This window comes from Cupressus sempervirens, chromosome 1 (assembly GCF_028749045.1).
Source record: "Cupressus sempervirens isolate cs-2001-9-10 chromosome 1, ASM2874904v1, whole genome shotgun sequence".
In the NCBI taxonomy this organism is placed as follows: Eukaryota; Viridiplantae; Streptophyta; class Pinopsida; order Cupressales; family Cupressaceae; genus Cupressus; species Cupressus sempervirens.
In genome coordinates this window covers 571,541,227-571,559,674 of record NC_143118.1, presented here as the reverse complement: position 1 = coordinate 571,559,674, position 18,448 = coordinate 571,541,227, and the positions used below count along the sequence as shown (strand labels likewise).

The following is an 18,448-nucleotide window of genomic DNA, read 5'->3' as shown; positions in this document are numbered from 1 at the left end:
AGATACAAATATAATGCTAAAAATATATACCATCCACATGCCTTCTATTTTGAGCTCATTTTGATAAGTTTATCCCTATGATAATGACTAGTACACAAATTGGTCGAGCCATGCATAAAGGTTGGCATAATAATTCAATGCTCACCTAATCCTATCTTCACATATCCTAAGAATTTGGATCTAGTCTTTAATATCAACCTTTTATCACTCTAGATCAACAATATTAACATGAAAATGAACCTTGTTTAGATTTATGAGTGTGAAATTTTTATTCTTAAACTTTTAATTTTTGTTTTTGTTTTTGTCTTGTCTAACCAAACAAATTATGAGTCAATTATGTGTGATATATTTCATATTGTACACACTTGGTTATTGTATAAGATGAAAACTCCTAATTACATATTATAAATATAGATTTCATTAGAGTTGTTCTATATATTGTATCATAATATGAGAAAACCATCAATAGTTTCAAATATTATTGCATGGATGTTCATCTTCTTTGACCATTGTTTTGCACTTATGACTTTGTAATTAAGAGGTTGATTAAAAGAAAACACACATAACATACCTACCTAATAATAACCATTATTAGTGTCACCCATCTTCAAACAAGTGCAAACATCAAGGTACATCTCAATTTTTAGATACAAAAATATTTATAAGACACTTTCATTTACATGGATCAGAGTGTATTTCAAATTACATCGTTGAAATGCTCACTCAAAAACTTACTCTTAACAAAATTATAAAATTTGATTATTTTAAATCTCATCATTGAACTTTTACTAAATCTAAGAAAATATAATTGAAAATTATAATTAAAAATTAAAATTAGAACAATAAATATAAATATATTGCCTAATAAAATGGACTAAATATATAGGGCACACATTCGTGAACATAAATCAAAGTGCATTTCAACTTTCAATGTTGAGATGTTCTTTCAAAAGCTTTACTCTGACAAAATTATAAAATTGAACTATTTTAAATTCCATCCTTCAACTTTTACTAAATCTAAAAAAAAGAATTGAAAAAAAAAAATTAGAACAATAAATATAAATCTATTACTAAGAAAATCGACTAAACTTACAAAATTACAATTCGACTAAACTTACAAAATTACAATTTGCAAAAAGAGGGGTAAAAATTTATTAAGACAGAAAGGAATACAACAAGGAGAGCTCAACAAGGAGCTCGATCCTGAGCAACACGATCATCAAATTCTTGCACCATCTCAAAGGACAGTTGCCCCCTATCCCTAATATTCCAACCCGGATCATGACTAGAAGCCCATTTGGCTAAACAATCAGCAGGTCTATTCCATTCTCGCGGAATATACTTGAACCTAATGAACTGAAAAGAGGAAGAGAAGAAAAGAATCTGCCTAACAACAATGGCCAGCTGCCAACTAACATCCTCAAGCTCTTGCGAGGAAAGCATGTTCACCACCACCTGGGAATCAGACTCACAAATAATCTTACTCCATCCCCACAAGCAACACTGTTCCATAGCATATAAAATAGCCTGAGCTTCCATGAGATTGTTAGTATAATCACCCTTATGAATTGAGAAGAAAAATTTAACATTCCCAGAACTACAACGAGCCACTCCGCCAATACCAACCGTACCAAGATTCCCACGAGAAGAACCATCAGTGTTAATTTTCAGAACTCCACAGGGAGGAGGAGTCCAGTGCCCATCCCGGTTAAACCGACCCTTCCTCTGATGGTGAAGCTGCCTGGACATAGAAGGAAACCTATGAGCCGCAACCCCATCCTGCAGATGAAAATTGAGGCGATTACAGATAGCAAGATCAACCGGATCCATACCCCCATCAAGCTCACACTTCACAAGAATAGTTTCCTGGAGAGAATGTGATATTTTCCACCAAAGATGCAAAACACCAAGCCGAACATCTTGGAATATGCGACGATTCCTCTCCAACCAGATATGCCAAAACATGAAAGATGGGCCAGCAATCCAAGCAGCATGGAGAGAAGAAGACTTGGAGGGAGCACTACCCAAGCGAGCCCAGAACTCAGGCAAAGAGGAAGCATGCCGACAAGAGCAACCCCAAGCGCTCCACCAAAGATGCCATATCTGAGTAGAATAGGAGCAATGGAAGAACAGATGGGAGACAGACTCCTCTCCATTACCACACAAAACACAATAAGAGGGGCCCTGAAATCCACGTTTACAAAGATTATCCCAGGTAAGAATTTTGTCTAATGCTTTGATATCCTTTTGTATAGTGTGCACTATTGATAAATCTCATAGAATGCTTCACCATAATAAAAATAAAATTATTCACTTTTAATTGTGAAAATCTTATTGTATTCTTTACTACAACTATTAATAACACTATATTAACAATTTAGTAAATTTAATTTTAATAAACATTAAAATACATTTACATCAATAATCAAAAGTAATAAAAAAATTATTATCCAATACTCAAATTATGGCATAACTAATTTACTTTTATCAAATTTTTAGGTATCTTATGTTTGATTTCACTCTTTGTTGCTGAGTACATGTGTGATGTGACTATGGCTTAGGGACATGCAAAATTACACGTGTTAGAACATATAAGTATTTCTCACTTCATCGTCGAAGACAACAGATTCAGAAATTCACATCAAAGTCGTTTTAATTTTATTACCTGGCAGTAGAGTATTTTAATATTTACAAAAGTATGGAGTTACTAAATAACTAAATAAAATATTAGAAGCAGCAACGTTCTGATTATTATTATTATTATTATTATTATTCCATTTCGCGTTAAACCTCCTCAACGGCTTTGAGAAAAACTAGCCGTTTAAAATAGGCTCATAACTCTCTTGTGGTCTCTTAACCCTTTTAAAAGATTAATGTTGCTATGATTCCCAGCACTCTTACATCTTGGTTCTTAGTGTTGTTCTGTGATTGTATCCAAGCATTTCAAAGCTCTGTAGACCTATTTTGTTATCTATTCTCTGCTGGAAATCTAAGATTTCAAATGGCTGATAACTGCAATGGAGAAATGGTTTCTTGTGAAGTAACTGGTAATATTGGTGGTGCTGCTGTAGAGTCTCATGTGGTAGAGATTCCTGTAGATGAGGAGAAACAGAGCAGCCTCCCCTGTTCTTCTCCTGCAAAACAACCATCGGAAGAAATAGGAGATAGCAAGGGCCATCTGTTGCTGCTGAAACTATGGCAGAGGGATGAGGAGCTCATAGCTCATCACATGGAAGTGAAGGAGTCAAGAATTGATAGCATCAACAAGGAGATCTTCCAACTTGTTTGTTGCTACTTTGCTTTCAACTGGATTGTTCTCACTCTGCTTTTCACTGCTGGAAGTAGTGCTCACACTTGTAGCAGATGGTGGATTCCTTGTAGCACTGCTTTGATAACCTCTGTGATTCTCATATGTGCTGTCTTGTACAAGATTGTCATTAGGGGGAGAGTTCAGATGGGGTTGCTGAAAGATAAGGCTAATTTGAGAAGTGTGAGCAAGTGTATTCAAGAGCTGAGAATGAAGGGTGTGAGCTTTGATCTTTCCAAAGAGCCTCAAAATGCCAAAAGACTGAAGAGCTCCAGTGTGGAAACCAAACTGAACCCTCTCAGATGGTGCTCTCAATTTCTTGTCCCCATTGCCCTGACTCTCATTTCTGGCCTTGTCCTCTGCTCATCCAGATATATTGCTTGTAGTTAGGCTTGTGGCTTTGTTTGGTTTAACTGTTCTCTTTTCCTGTTGACCTAGCCCAGCAATGACCAGGGCTGATGCAAGATAGGGCGAGACTAGTCCCCCACGGGTGAGATCAGCCGCCCGCAAGATGTCTCACCTCTTCGTCTGGTTTAACTGTTTCCTTTGCCCATATCCTTATCTTCTGCCTGGGAGATAATCTTCAGCAAGGCCAATTCTTGGATTGTTTGGGGGATTAGCTGCAAGCCCAAAATCATGTCATGGAAAAGAATGGTTCAACAATTGAATTTTTTGGCTACATGGTTGGTGTTTGTCTGCGGTAACAAATCAGGGTGCTGACCACAGGTAAGGTAAAATTTCAATTTGGATATGATTGATTGTATTTGCTGATCTTGTCTTTTGACAATGGATTTCAGGGTTGGATTGGAGAGACTAGCATGCACAGCATTAAATTTCATGGGTATGTAGTAGACTGTTGTGAAAGATAAAAACCAATTTGGACATGATTGACAATAATTACTGATGTTTTGTCTTTTGATATGGATTTTAGGATTGCAAGGGAAACCGAAGCATGCACAGCAGGATTGCCTAGGAAACTGTACAATGCACAACCTACAATTTCAGAAGTTCCCTTCTTGAGTAAGCAGCAAAATATTTAAGCAAAGAAAATAAAAATTTCACATTACATATAATTCATTGTAGCCGCTGATCTTTGCGTTTTAACAATGAAATTCAGGGTTGTATGGGACAAACTGTAGAATGCACAACATATAATTTTGGAGGTGCCATTCCTGGGTAAGTAGTACACAGCTTTGAAGTAACAAATTAATATTTCAGCTTACACATAATTCATTACAGTTGCTGATCTTTGTCTTTTTAAGAAAGAATTTCAGGTTTGTATGGGAAGAACTCTAGGATACACAACATTAATTCTGGCGGATCTCTCCTTGGGTAAGTAAACTCCTGTGAGAGCAAAGCAAATTTTAGTTTATGCCGATCTATGCTTTTAGCAAGTAATGCCAGGGCTGTAGGGGACAAACCTTAGCATGCACAATATATAATTTTTGAGGTTCTCTACAAAGAATTTGTACCATGTTTGACATAATCACAAGTCTCAGGAATGCTCATGGTCTAAGTTCTTTTTAAGCTTTGTTTTTAGCCTTTTGACAAAGTGCTTCTGTTTTTGTAGCCTTACATCGGATCTGTAACTATTTCAACAAATCAAGTTCACGGCTTAACTTCTCCAGATTCAATTAAAGGTACCCACCAAAAATTCTCCAGATGAAGATTTTAAAAGTATTCTCGCTTGGTTACAGCTAGTTATAAGATAACTTGTACTGATCAGTGATCAGGGACCAAACTCATTCAAGCTTACAGGAAGTCACATAAGCCAAGGAAAGAGTCGCTGCCATGAAATTTAAAGTGGCTCTGTAAACCATAACAGGGTATATATAGCCTGGAGGTCGCCATATTTCCTCATTTGATGTGAATGCCAATGTTCTTTGCAGAACCAAACAAGTAGTAGATGTGGGTCATAATGAGATTTTTTGATGAATCGAAGCCCCGCTGATCAGGTTTTTCAATCTGTCCTTATTGAATACATCCAAGCAAATTCAGGGGGCTGGGGAGGTAATTATGATTATGCTGAGATTGAATGAATTTTTGGTTACTGTCTTCTGAATCCCTTAGCATGAGATGAAATGCAGATCTCTTCTTTCGCAGGGTATTTGCAGAATCCAGACATTACAATTTGTCAACAGAGAAGAGGGGCCGTGGACGCTTAACGGACATACATTATATTGAATCATTGAATAACAGTCTGATCAATTAAATTGAGATTTTAAATGTGGAATTTCTGAGTATTCGGTTTGAAGAAGGAGAGGATGGAGAAAGAAAGACTCATATAAAGGATTCCGATCCAAACGAAAAGGGAGATTAAATAGTCTTGATGTTGGCAATTTCAAGAACTTTTTTTTTTTTTTGCGTGTGTTCAGAAGATATTCTTGAAAGTCGAACATTGCATTCCAAGTTCGCCCCACTGTAATTCCATTAATTTCAAGGGGATTTTTACCTCCTCAAATTTGAAAAATACAAGAGTCTGATCTAAACCTATGCATTCAGTTGTTGTGTTGATTTGTTTTTCTTTATTTGCATCTAACTTAAATTTTCTTTCAAACTTTCTTGACTCAAAAGTGTTTATTTCAGACGTTCTTCTTGTATATTCGTTTTTCTTCTATTCAGTTGGTTTTGCTGATTATTTTTGGTTCTTCGTTATAATGTTCATTTGTATCTAACTTGAATTCACCATTGCCTATGCAGCCCCAAAATATTGTCTATTTTCTGTAATTATTTATTAATTTAAAACTTATATTCATAATGCAGGCTGAGTAACTCCTGTAGTATAAAGAGCATTATAACTGGTTAATTTAATAAATTAAACTGTATGGTCCCAATTATATAAAATCTATAATAAGGGCCTGTTTGGTTGCGGGCACAGGAATGGAGAATAGGCATGTAATATTGGGAATAGGAATGGCTATTCCAATAACAGGTATTTTTTGGAATGGGTATAAGCTCATTTTAGAGGCAAAATAAGAATACGTATTCCTATTCCCTATTCCAAGTGACGAACCAAACAGAAAATGGAAAACGTATTCCAACTTTTCTATTCCTATTCCACCAACCAAATGTGCCCTAAATGTGATCTTTTTAGGAAGTTGAGAGTAGATCAAATGGAAGGATCCACTTTGAGCATTTTGAATTGGAAGAGGAAAATTTGAAGGTTTGAGGAAGGAGCAGGAGTAGGAGTGGCTGGGGAAGAAACAATTTATTCTCCATTGTGATCTTTCAACTGCAACAAACTTTCTTGTGTAATTTCATGTAATATCTTTAAAATATTAAAGAAAAAAGAAAATTTAGTTAAAATGTCTTTTAATTATGTTTAATATTTCTTTTTATGCATTATTTTTATCTTATTATATTTATTCTTTCCAATTAAAAAAATTCTAATGATTAAAATTTCATACATTTACAAATTTATTTCATAAAGTAAAATTGCTAAGGTTATTAAGATGTGCTAATGGAATTCATAAGACATGATTCTTGCTTTTGCAAATGGGTTTTGCAAGTGAAAAACCTCGGTTTCCTCTATGGTTTAAGCTTGAGTGACGTTATGGAAAGTTTGAATGCTTTAGCTTTGTGAACATCACCTAGATGTAAAGTGTATTAAGTCTTCTATTTATTCTCATGATTTATGGGTTCTTGTACTGAGTGTACTACACATTTAAATCCTAGTAGTAATATCATAAATTGCATTGCTATGACATATCTCTCCTACTTATCAATTGTTGAGTGTAGTGAGCTTTCTAGTGAGTTGGATGGGTCAATTAGTTTGACTTAGATGCTACATATTTGAATAAGGTTAAATGCACGTGTTCCAAGTGTTCCATTTATTCTCATGAGAGAATAGTTCATGTGATCCACTACTCATGAGACATAGGTTAATGGGTTTGACTCATAAATTACATAGTTGAACCTTGATAGTAATATCACAAATTGATTTGCTATTAAAAATATAGATCCTATTTATCAATTAATGGGCTTAAGGGCTTTCTAATGAATGGTTCATAAGGCACAATATTGAAGGTGACACGTCACCTTTATGAGCATCACCTAAATGCAACATGTTCCAAGTGTTCCATTAATTCTAATGACAGAAGAGTCTATGTGATCCACTACTCATGAGACATAGGTTAATGAGTATGACTTAGAAATTATATAGTTGAACCTTGATAACAATATCACAATTTGACTTGCTATAAAAAAATATCTCCTATTTATCAATTGATGTAATATCTTTAAAATATTAAAGAAAAAAGAAAATTTAGTTAAAATGTCTTTTAATTATGTTTAATATTTCTTTTTATGCATTATTTTTATCTTATTATATTTATTCTTTCCAATTAAAAAAATTCTAATGATTAAAATTTCATACATTTACAAATTTATTTCATAAAGTAAAATTGCTAAGGTTATTAAGATGTGCTAATGGAATTCATAAGACATGATTCTTGCTTTTGCAAATGGGTTTTGCAAGTGAAAAACCTTGGTTTCCTCTATGGTTTAAGCTTGAGTGACGTTATGGAAAGTTTGAATGCTTTAGCTTTGTGAACATCACCTAGATGTAAAGTGTATTAAGTCTTCTATTTATTCTCATGATTTATGGGTTCTTGTACTGAGTGTACTACACATTTAAATCCTAGTAGTAATATCATAAATTGCATTGCTATGACATATCTCTCCTACTTATCAATTGTTGAGTGTAGTGAGCTTTCTAGTGAGTTGGATGGGTCAATTAGTTTGACTTAGATGCTACATATTTGAATCTTGATAGCAATATCATAATTGAATTGTTATGAAATATATCTTTTGCTTATCGATTGATGAGTGTAGCGAGCTTTCTTATGAATAGTTCATAAAAAAGGATACTTGTTGGAGATTTTGCAAATGGCGTTGCATGCAGTTTGGGTTCAACCTTGGGAAATTTCATGGTCAAGCACACTTGAGCTAAAGTTGTACGAGGTTGGGTGACCTCTTGGGGAGTCTTTGATGCTTCACCTTTGTGACCATAAGTTAAATGCACGTGTTCCAAGTGTTCCATTTATTCTCATGAGAGAATAGTTCATGTGATCCACTACTCATGAGACATAGGTTAATGGGTTTGACTCATAAATTACATAGTTGAACCTTGATAGTAATATCACAAATTGATTTGCTATTAAAAATATAGATCCTATTTATCAATTAATGGGCTTAAGGGCTTTCTAATGAATGGTTCATAAGGCACAATATTGAAGGTGACACGTCACCTTTATGAGCATCACCTAAATGCAACATGTTCCAAGTGTTCCATTAATTCTAATGACAGAAGAGTCTATGTGATCCACTACTCATGAGACATAGGTTAATGAGTATGACTTAGAAATTATATAGTTGAACCTTGATAACAATATCACAATTTGACTTGCTATAAAAAAATATCTCCTATTTATCAATTGATGAGCTTAAGGGACATTCTAATGAATGGTTCATAAGGCACAATATTGAAGGTGACACTTTACCTTTATGAGCATCACCTAAATGCAACATGCTCCAAGTGTTCCATTAATTCTCATGACAGAAGAGTCTATGTAAACCCCTACTCATGGGACATAGGTTAATGAGTATGAATCATTAATTATATAGTTGAACCTTGATAACAATATTACAATTTCACTTGCTATAAAATAAAAATCTCCTATTTATCAATTGATGAGCTTAAGGGACATTCTAATGAATGGTTCATAAGATGCAATATTGAAGGTTTTGCAAATGGTGTTGCAAGAAAATTGGGCTCAGCCTTGAAGGAAACTATATGGTTAAGTGCATTTGAACTAGAGTAGTACTAAAATGGGTGACCTCCTACCCAAAGTCTATGTGCCTCACTTATGTGAGCATTACCTAGCTGTAATGAGTGCTAAGTGTTTAATTTATTCTCATTAGAGACGGGTTCTTGTGAACCACTACTCATGAAACATGGACCAATGAGTTTGACTTACAAACTACATAGTTGAATCCTAGTACCAGTATCACAATTTGGGTTTATGTGAAAAATATCTCCTACTTATCAAGTAGTGAGCTTAAGGGGCTTTCTAATGAATATTTCATACATGGAGCAATACTTTCTAAAGGTCTCACAAATGGGGTTGCAAACAAAATATACTTAACCTTGGAAGAAACTATGTAGTTAAGTGTGCTTGAGTTATAATAGTACTAGAATGGGTGACCTCCTAGCTAGGAAATCTTGGTGCCTAACCTTTGGGAGCATTGCCTAGTAGCAATGAGTGTCAAATGTTCAATTTGTTGTCATAACAAAAGGTTTCTTATAAATCACTACTCATGAAACATGAATCAATGAGTTTGACTAAGAAGTTGCATAGTTGAACACTAATAGCAATATCATAATAATTAGCTTTCTAAATTTATTAAATTATTTTTTGTTCATCTCATTAGCTAAGAACAATTTAGGTAATATAGGGAGATTGTGCAAATCATGAGCTAAGCAAGAATTTTGAGTTTATATCATAAATAAAATAAAAAAACACTATTTTTTACTATATTTATTATTTTTCTTAATCTCCATCAATGGCTGCTAGTCTCAAGTGTTTGGGCTTTATTGATCAATTCACCAAGGATGCTCACTGGTGCCCTCTTTATATGTATTGGTAGCATAAGGTTTTGGGTATTTGCTTGTAAATGCCATCTCTCAAAGAAGGGTCTGAGGTATTTCTCTCCTAGATTCCCCTAATCAGTTGGTGAATGGTCATTTTGTAGATGACTCTTTCCTCACTCTCATTGAGGATGAAGAGAATATTGCCTTCGCTTTGCAATGCCTTGACACATTCTATCTTGCTTCAAGGTCTGCCATTCAGCAGCACAAAACCCTTTGTTATAGGCAGTCTTACCTTCCTTGTCTTGCTTGGCTTGAGCAATATCAATGGAAATAGGTTCAACATGGGGAATTTTTCATTTTTTGGGTATCCCCTTCTCCTTCCAAGCCTCAGTTGTTGAGCTTTGGAATGCAATTCTTGCTATAATAGAGAATAAACTAAAGTATTGGATCACCAAACCTCTTTCCCTAGTGGGTAAATTTCAGATTTACTCCAAAGTGTTGGCCACCACCCATGTTTATTATTCTTCCTATTGGGCTCCTTCAAAGGCCTCGTACCTCAAACCTGAGTGCCTTTTACGTGACTTCCTTTGGGCGTCAGATGCTTCTCACCAGGGCTTTCATACAGTTGCCTAGGATTTCTACTGTCTTCCCAAGGAGTCTGGTGGCCTAGGCTTGCTGTCCACCCACAAGCAAGGTATTGCTTTATGTGCCAAATGGATGATTCGAGCTCTTTTTAGCAATGAAGCCTAGAATATTTTGTTAAGACATTACATTTCCTCAGGCTTTCTGGTTCACTGGCCAACCTGGAAGGTGATTGGGTTTCAAACCCTTATGTTTACCCCTGAACCTATCCAAATTCAGGGTACTTTTGTTGCCAAGAGTATTTGGAAAGCTTGGGAAGCAGTTAAGCCCTAGCTTCACTGGGTTGGCAATGGGTTCAAAGATGGGCTCTCCTTAAACTAGCATAATCTCTAGTGGTCACCTTTATTTTCTATCCAAGGTGTTCCCCTAGCTAAGGTGCACAGGGCTAGTGCTCTGTGATTTTTTAAACATGGCATAAGGACCCCTAAAGATCTTTTCTCCAGAGATACTATGAGCTTCCGATTGTGGGAAGATGTGAGAGTGCAATTCCAACTCACTCGTCTAGATAGAAAAACTTTGGATCTTCTAGTTTCTGTGGTGCCTTCACATTTGTTACATAAAGTGGGCATTCAGTCTTCTCGCCCTTGGTGGAAAGATTTTAAGTGGTATCCAAACACTCTGGTAACTAGATATAAACCTAGGTTGGGCTACTAATGGTTGGTTCCTCACCTGCCCTGGTTGATGTCCTCAACCAACGTTGGCATTTTCAATCCTCACATCGCAATTGGAGTCATAGGTTCTCCATTGTGTGGCACACCATTATTGAAACCAAAATTACACATTTTTCCTAGTGTATTCTTTTCCAAGGCTTGCCTTTGGACTCTCGGCTATGGCACCTAGGAGTTCTTGACCATCGTTGCCCTTTTTGTGGTCAACCAGAGTCCTTTTTGCACATTTTTTGGTTCTATAGATGGGCTCAATGTTACTATCAATGGATCCATGATCTCTTTCGCCCCTTCTGCCTAGAACCTTTTTCTTGGCATATGGTTCTTCTAGGTGATGATACTTTGATACCCTTCAAATATGCCTAGATATGGCATGCTTTTAGATTGGACATCTTATTTACCATTTGGAAAGATCACAATGTAGTCATTTATTCTCACAACACACTTGACATTAATGTGGCTATGTACGCTAAAGCATGTATTTATAACAATGTCATTTTGCAGATTCAAGTACAGATGGATAAAGTGGCTTTGGAGGTGGCTCACTTATAGGATCTTTTGGATCATTGGAGAAATGCCCCTTGTATGGTTGCTTGTGCTCTGTCAAATTTGGCCTCTAATGACCATACCCCTCCTTGTAGTCGCCATTGAGGATGTAGTAGTTTCGCTCGCCACTCGCACATGCTTCACTCTCAGCTGCATTGTTCTCCCAATGGTGGTGCTTTTGGTCAGCATCGCTCTTTTGGAGGTTCTGGTGGTTGGCACCGCTCTGCCTCACCTCTCGGGAGGTCTGGTTCGGGGTGGTCCCTAATGGCTCCTCCTACTGCTCACTTAGACCCCAAGAAGGTGTTTCCCTAGCTAGACTTAGCCATTTCTCCTCCTAGGTCTGAGGGAGAGAAAGATGAAGATAATGCTATTTCTGCTAATGACGTATGGGCTCCCCTCGATCCATCTACTCACCCTACTCTTGGGTGGGACTTTGATGATAAGGATCCTCCTTCCTCGGTTGGCACTGTGCTGCCAACATGAGGATTTCTATGTTTCCTATAAATTTTTTGATGAATAACTGATTTTTGGCTTGTGGCCATATGAATCGTGGGGTGATCCTATTTCCCCAGGCCCCTTTTTTATGAATATGTAACTTTATTGTATTTAATTTAATATAAGGAAGGGACTATTCATCAAAAAAAAAAATCACAACTACAAATAGTGAGGACAACATTCACTTTTTTTGGATAAAAAATCATGTATTTATTTTTAAAGATATTTTATTGAAGAATCTTAAATTTTATATTAAGGTAGAGATAAAAGTCTGAAAAATGAATGGTAGTATAATAAATTATACAAATAAGAAATTATATGATAAAAGAGTAGAGATGAGAAAATATAGGTGGCTTTTGCATAATCACGTTCTAGGATTTTCTTTAACTAAAGGTAGAAATAAATGTTTAAAAACTAAATGCCTTTGTCTATACAAACATAACACCTTTGGCTAATTTTTGTCATAGTGAAGTGGAGGGGGCATCAGGAGGCGTGGCTACTTTCTGGAACCCAAGCACTAGTAAAGGAAGTTTTATTCATTGTTCTAAAAACTATCTAATTACTAAACATAAGAAGGGTGATAAGATATGGAATATTCTCAACGTGTATGCTCCTAATACTAAGCAAGGAAGATGTGGTCTTTGGGAGGAGTTGTCTATCTTTCTCTCTTGTAATAAAAATACCTTCTGTATGAGAGATTTCAACTCACCTCTATACCCATTGGAGAAGGTTAGAGGAATGGTGGATTTCAACGATAGTATGAAGGATTTGGCTGAATTCATTAATAAAAATGACTTAATGGATATGGAGATGCGTGGAGTGAAGTTCACCTGGTTGAACAATAGGAAGGGAGTTGACCTTACCCAAGTCAAACTAAATAGACTTTTGGTTCTAGTAGGCTGGGAGGGTCTAACCTCCTCCTCTCTCATGGGCTTACCTAGGATGGTCTTGGATCACGCTCTCGTCCTCTTTAATTGGAGGGATGAGTCCCAAGGGGCCCCAAGACCTTTTAGATATGAAATTATGTGGTAATCCTATCCTAATTTTAGTACTAGTGTGGCAGAGTGGTGGGGGATCTATGTGGAAGGTGATGAGGCATATTAATGTCTCAATTTTGATATAGTTTTTATAGTTTGGATTTACTCTTTTTGCTTTGTCTAAAAACATTTCCAAAATATTTGTGTAAATCATTATGAACTTATGCTAGAGACAGCTAGAACTTACTAAAACTATGGGTAGTATGTATGACATACTTTGCTTAATATTATACATAGAATGTAGTATTTCATATAAATATATTTTAAGCTATGTTCTAATATCTGAATAAGAGTAGAGATGTTATCTTGCATATGTGTTTCGAATGTTTCTAACTCCCAGGAAATGATGAACGATGCAAAGGGTGGTGAAAACTTCATTAAAGGAACAAGAATGACGGGGACTGATTATGGAAAGGAAAGTGCAGTTCAATTCCTATGGATAAGCTACACCTACAAAGGAATTACTATTCCAAAGAATCCAGGAAGATCCAACTTGCTATATTTCCTACAAGTTGTTATTCTATAGCTTAGTAATAAATGTACTATGTCATAGTTGATCTTCCGCCTTCTTTTCTGTCGATGTTTGTTCAAGATTTTTATGTTATGTTTTTAATAATGATCCAATCCTCTATATAATGGATATAGATCATCTTAGTAAAGAAGTAATGAGAAAATAAACAATGCTAGTTTAAGATTCAAAAGTTACTCTTTTTCTTGTTCTTCATGAATTATTCAGTTGATGTAATCAAAGAAGGATTTTAATGAAAGAGTGATTTTGGAATACTTGTTTTCTTCTTAGTTAGTTGAAGCCAACCAAGGGAGCCCACTTGGGAGGTGGAATAGATTTAGGTAGAGTAGATTCATTCCTTGCAATTTCCTATTTTCAAGATAGATTTACTGTATTATTCTTGCAACATTGTTACTATGAAAGTTCCTGCAACACTTGAGAAAAATGATCATGGTGGATATTTTGAGTTGTTAACTAGTTTAGATTCATTTTCCAAAGCTTTCTATAGTTATCTATCGTTAGTCCAAGTGTGTTTACTATTTTATCATAGTAGTATAAATTCTTTTCATGCATTTTACTTTCCTGTAGCATAGGTATTAAGACTCTTAAAGGAACTTAGTGCACATCTTGTGCTGACCCATTTCAAGTCCCACATCCCTGGGTTGACAATTCAAGTGTATTTCATGATGGGATAGGTCATCTTCAGAATAGATATAGTATCCTTGAGGAAGACAGTGGAATGATTATCTTCAACTATTATGAAACCCTTACATTTTTGGCACTATTGCCAGTGATGGTGTCAAACTAGGAACCTTCATGAGTCCTTTATTTTTAGATTAGTTTGTTAGCTAAAAACTACAAAGTTGTGGGCTTGATTAACAAGTCACCAATTCAATTGCATGCATCGAAGAGGAAGACAAGATGAATATGGGATATTTCTTCCACAAAAGTCTATTAATTTGAATGAAGAAATTGAAGAAGAAGCTGAGTTGCCTTTTGAGGATGCAAGCCTTGATTTTCCTATAGGATCTTCCTCTAGAGCAGAACCCTTGGACACAAGTGGTCTTTAGCCTTTTGTTAAAATTTTGGCTAGCTTTCTTAATAGTTCTAGTCCAAATCCACTTATTATTAACAATCCTATACCCAATGTTCCTTTCCAACAACAACCTCATAATAAAATACCTCCAATAATGGCACAACCTACTTTTCCATTGTAATGCCTCGCCTAAAGATCTTTGGAAACAAGGATGAAATACAAGCCAAGATTTTTTTTTTTTTTTCAAGTATGAATGCACATGACAACATCATACAGGGATCACAACAATCGCAACGGAAGACTTCACCACCATCCCGACAACCAACGAATCTCCAAACGCCACTACCAAACTGTCACACACAAACAAAGCCAACAATGACAACGCACAAGAGGAGGGCACAAGAAACAAACACTCATCAACAAAACACCAAGCTGGGGTAAAATGTAAAAACTTGAAATTTGGCTAAGCTTGAAATCTTGAAGCCCTGAAAATTGGCTAAGTCTAGATTTCTGAAGCCCTGGAATTTCCTAGAATCCATAACTTATCTCCAAGAGGTCTGAAACCTATCTCAAAAGATTCGTCGCATATATTAAAATATATCTTAAGTATAAGTTGTCAACTTATACTTAAATGATATATTTTAAACCCCAAGAGACTAAAATAGAAACACAAAAACTGCATTCAAGAGAAACCAACAGAATTCAAAATGCAACAACATAGGGTCGAAGAACACCCAAAAGGGTATCTAAAACCATTCACAAAAAGTTTGAATCATGAAAAAAAGTTCCCATTAACGGCACACCTAGTTTTTTCGCAAAAATTGTGCGAGACTTTTTACTAAGGGAGGGCGACACTTCGCCTTAAGGCGTGCGACACTCTTGCAATGTTGTACAACACTTCTCAAGAAGGCATGCGGCACTTTACAGCATCATACAACATTTCTCAAGAAGGTGTGCAACACTCTTCCAGTGGCGTATGAGATTTCTCAAGAAGGCGTGTGATACTTTACAGTGTCGTACGACATAGTTTGCATGGGCGTGCGATACTTTTTAAAGTGTCACACCATGCTGAACAAATGTCGCCCAAAGAAAATAAAGACACTTCTAGAACTCAAAAAAGAGAAGAATAGACCAAAGAACCTCCACACCAAGGAGTACCGGATCCACATAGATCAAAGAGTAAACAATCGAGTGCAAGAACAACACAGAATGAAGAACATCTATCCATCAAAACTACAACAGCAAAGAACGCACTGAAATAAACATCGCAGTGAACATAAGCAACATCGCAATGAACTGAACAAACAAACTAAGTACGCGGTTCCTCCCAACTGTCAATAGCATCATAAGACCATCGTGAATCCTAGCCATCTCCTGTGCGTAACATCCCAAGCTATCGACTAGATCGTCAGTACTGTCGTAATAGGGACATCACTACTAAAAATGCTACCAACAAAAGCATAAGGAAATCTAACATGCTAGTAGTAAAGCATCAGATAATCCTACAAGTAGATAACATCTCCTATTACATGCTAAACAACAATAAGCAACAAATATACTACTAAATCAAAATAACATCATCTCAACATATGCTAAACATCATGATAATGGAATGCGTCAAATAAACTAACATCATCTAAAGATGATATCCAAGCATTCCAATGAAAGCATAAATCACAAAAAAGCATACTCTAGAACCTGAAGTACCGAGTGAAAACATCCAGCAATAATCGCATTAGGACAAGATTGTCTCTGTACACCGGTCCCTAGCAGTGGTGAAGGTAGCTATGCCTCCTAACCACGTGAAACCCGTAGGTCCACACCCACCGTGCTGATGGAGATAATGATCCAACCACAAACACACAAAATAACATCCATGGCTAACACTCACGCCAGACAGTATGATGGCTGCATCCAAGAACCTAAGACAATGCAAGGAGTACATGTCCTGGTTAGACACTCAAAAGGCTACTAAGTAGGGGCTGACATCATGGAGAGTTGCTTGGCATCAAAAATCCCAAGCTCGGATCGTGTGTCCTAAAACTTAAAAGGTTGTTCACACATTGTGTCCTCAAACTTAATTGGGTGCTCACACATTTTATTATCTTAAGTTTTATTACCATACACACATTTTCTTTAATTATCACTTATTTAAAACTTCATATCCTTCGTCAACCTCTGGCACCATAAACACCAAGCTACGAGATAGAAGCCCCCTCCATATGCTACCCTACCCTACCCATGCTCATCCTACAACAAGTGCCCATGGGCATGCATACTCCCATCCCAACCCCAATGATCATAACTTCCAAAACAGACATAGAAGGTCGAGACCCGCAAGTCCTTCGACAAATGTACGTGCACGTACTCGTGTGTGGCACACCACCATCATGAAGATCATAACACAAGGACAGGAATGAGAACACAATGCAAAAAAACACACCCAACTGAAAGCAACTCAAGAGGACAGATTCTTTACGAATCCCAAAGCCAATAAAACCATACAACATAAAATCACTCAACCGGCCTTAGTCCGAGAGTATGGATTCTACACGAATCCTAATGTGCAACAAGACCAAAAGTCATGAACTTACTCAACAAGCCTCAATCCGAGAGTATGGATTCTACACGAATCCTAGCATCCAAGAAACAAAGCAAAAGTCTAAAAGAAACAATAACAACAGGTATAAAATCACTCAACCGAACACAACGTCGGGAGTACGGATGCAACATGCATCCCAAAGCAACATAAAAGTGCAATAGTGGTATGAATGATATCCAAATGGATCATCCAGGTCCACGACCCACATTGTGCCAAGAAAACTTGAGAAAATAGGGCAGCACGCAAAATGAGGTAAAAATCTCAAATTTTGAAAAAATTTCAAAATTAAAACCCATTTGACCTTTGGGCACAAAAACCCCAAAAATCTAAAAATAAATAAAATTAGACACCTTATGCAAAAATGGCCAGCATAACGGTGCAAAATCCCAAACCCTCACCTCGAAAAATAAGGAAATGTTCGTACCTGCCCAACTAGGTAGAACTAGCATACAAAATCAGAGGGGAACACTAGTTCTCAGCCTCCAAACAAACGACTACCAAAAACAAAAGCAGAAATGGAGCAAAAACAATAAAATAGGAAAGCCCTACCTCACAGCCAAAAGGGCATAACGGGAATCTAAACCATAAAATAAATATCTCGCAGAAGTAGCTGAAAATTGTGGCAATCTAAGTTTTCCCCGAGTTGGATCCAACGAGCCCAACCTCGCGATGATCCCACACCCGTAGCTCCCACAACAAACAAAATAGTAAATCCTCATGAAGAGGATTTTGGGTTTTACTCTCCAACTTTCCAATTTGCAAGTGAGAAGTGAGGAATTAAATTCCTTTTTTGGATACTTATTCACTTTTCGGGTGAATAATCAATTAGGGCATTTAACTAGCCAATCTAGTTAAACTCCAAATCGACCCAAACGAAAATAGGCTATTCTTATAAATAAGAATTCATCCATAGAAAAGCTACTAGAAATTAAAATAAATCAATTAAAAAACTCGAAAACCCAAAAACACAAAAATCTCCTTAACAACTTTCGTGACAATGCGAACCTCTAAATGCACA

At 36.3% G+C, this 18,448-nt stretch overlaps 1 protein-coding gene across 3 annotated transcripts; it reads left to right on the top strand.

Moving 5' to 3' along the window:
* Nucleotides 1–2,850: 2,850 nt before the first annotated feature.
* Nucleotides 2,851–5,800, top strand: LOC149578700 (uncharacterized). Of its 3 annotated transcripts, none has more exons than XM_089831192.1 (7): nt 2,851–4,148; nt 4,239–4,327; nt 4,425–4,483; nt 4,582–4,639; nt 4,878–4,947; nt 5,197–5,317; nt 5,411–5,800. In XM_089831192.1, the coding sequence occupies exon 1, from the start codon at nt 2,882–2,884 to the stop codon at nt 3,695–3,697; it is 816 nt and encodes a 271-aa protein (XP_089687318.1). In that variant the 5' UTR covers nt 2,851–2,881; the 3' UTR covers nt 3,698–4,148; nt 4,239–4,327; nt 4,425–4,483; nt 4,582–4,639; nt 4,878–4,947; nt 5,197–5,317; nt 5,411–5,800. The 3 variants fall into 3 exon arrangements, with proteins under 3 accessions (XP_089687318.1, XP_089687304.1, XP_089687313.1); XM_089831178.1 differs by having other exon boundaries at nt 2,857–4,148; nt 5,034–5,317; XM_089831187.1 differs by having other exon boundaries at nt 2,857–4,148; nt 4,574–4,639; nt 5,034–5,317.
* The last annotated feature ends 12,648 nt before the right edge of the window (nt 5,801–18,448 follow it).

Bases quoted from the DNA above. Each gene is read 5' to 3' on its own strand.
- LOC149578700 (XM_089831192.1), top strand. From the start codon at position 2,882: ATGATTCCCAGCACTCTTACATCTTGGTTCTTAGTGTTGTTCTGTGAT.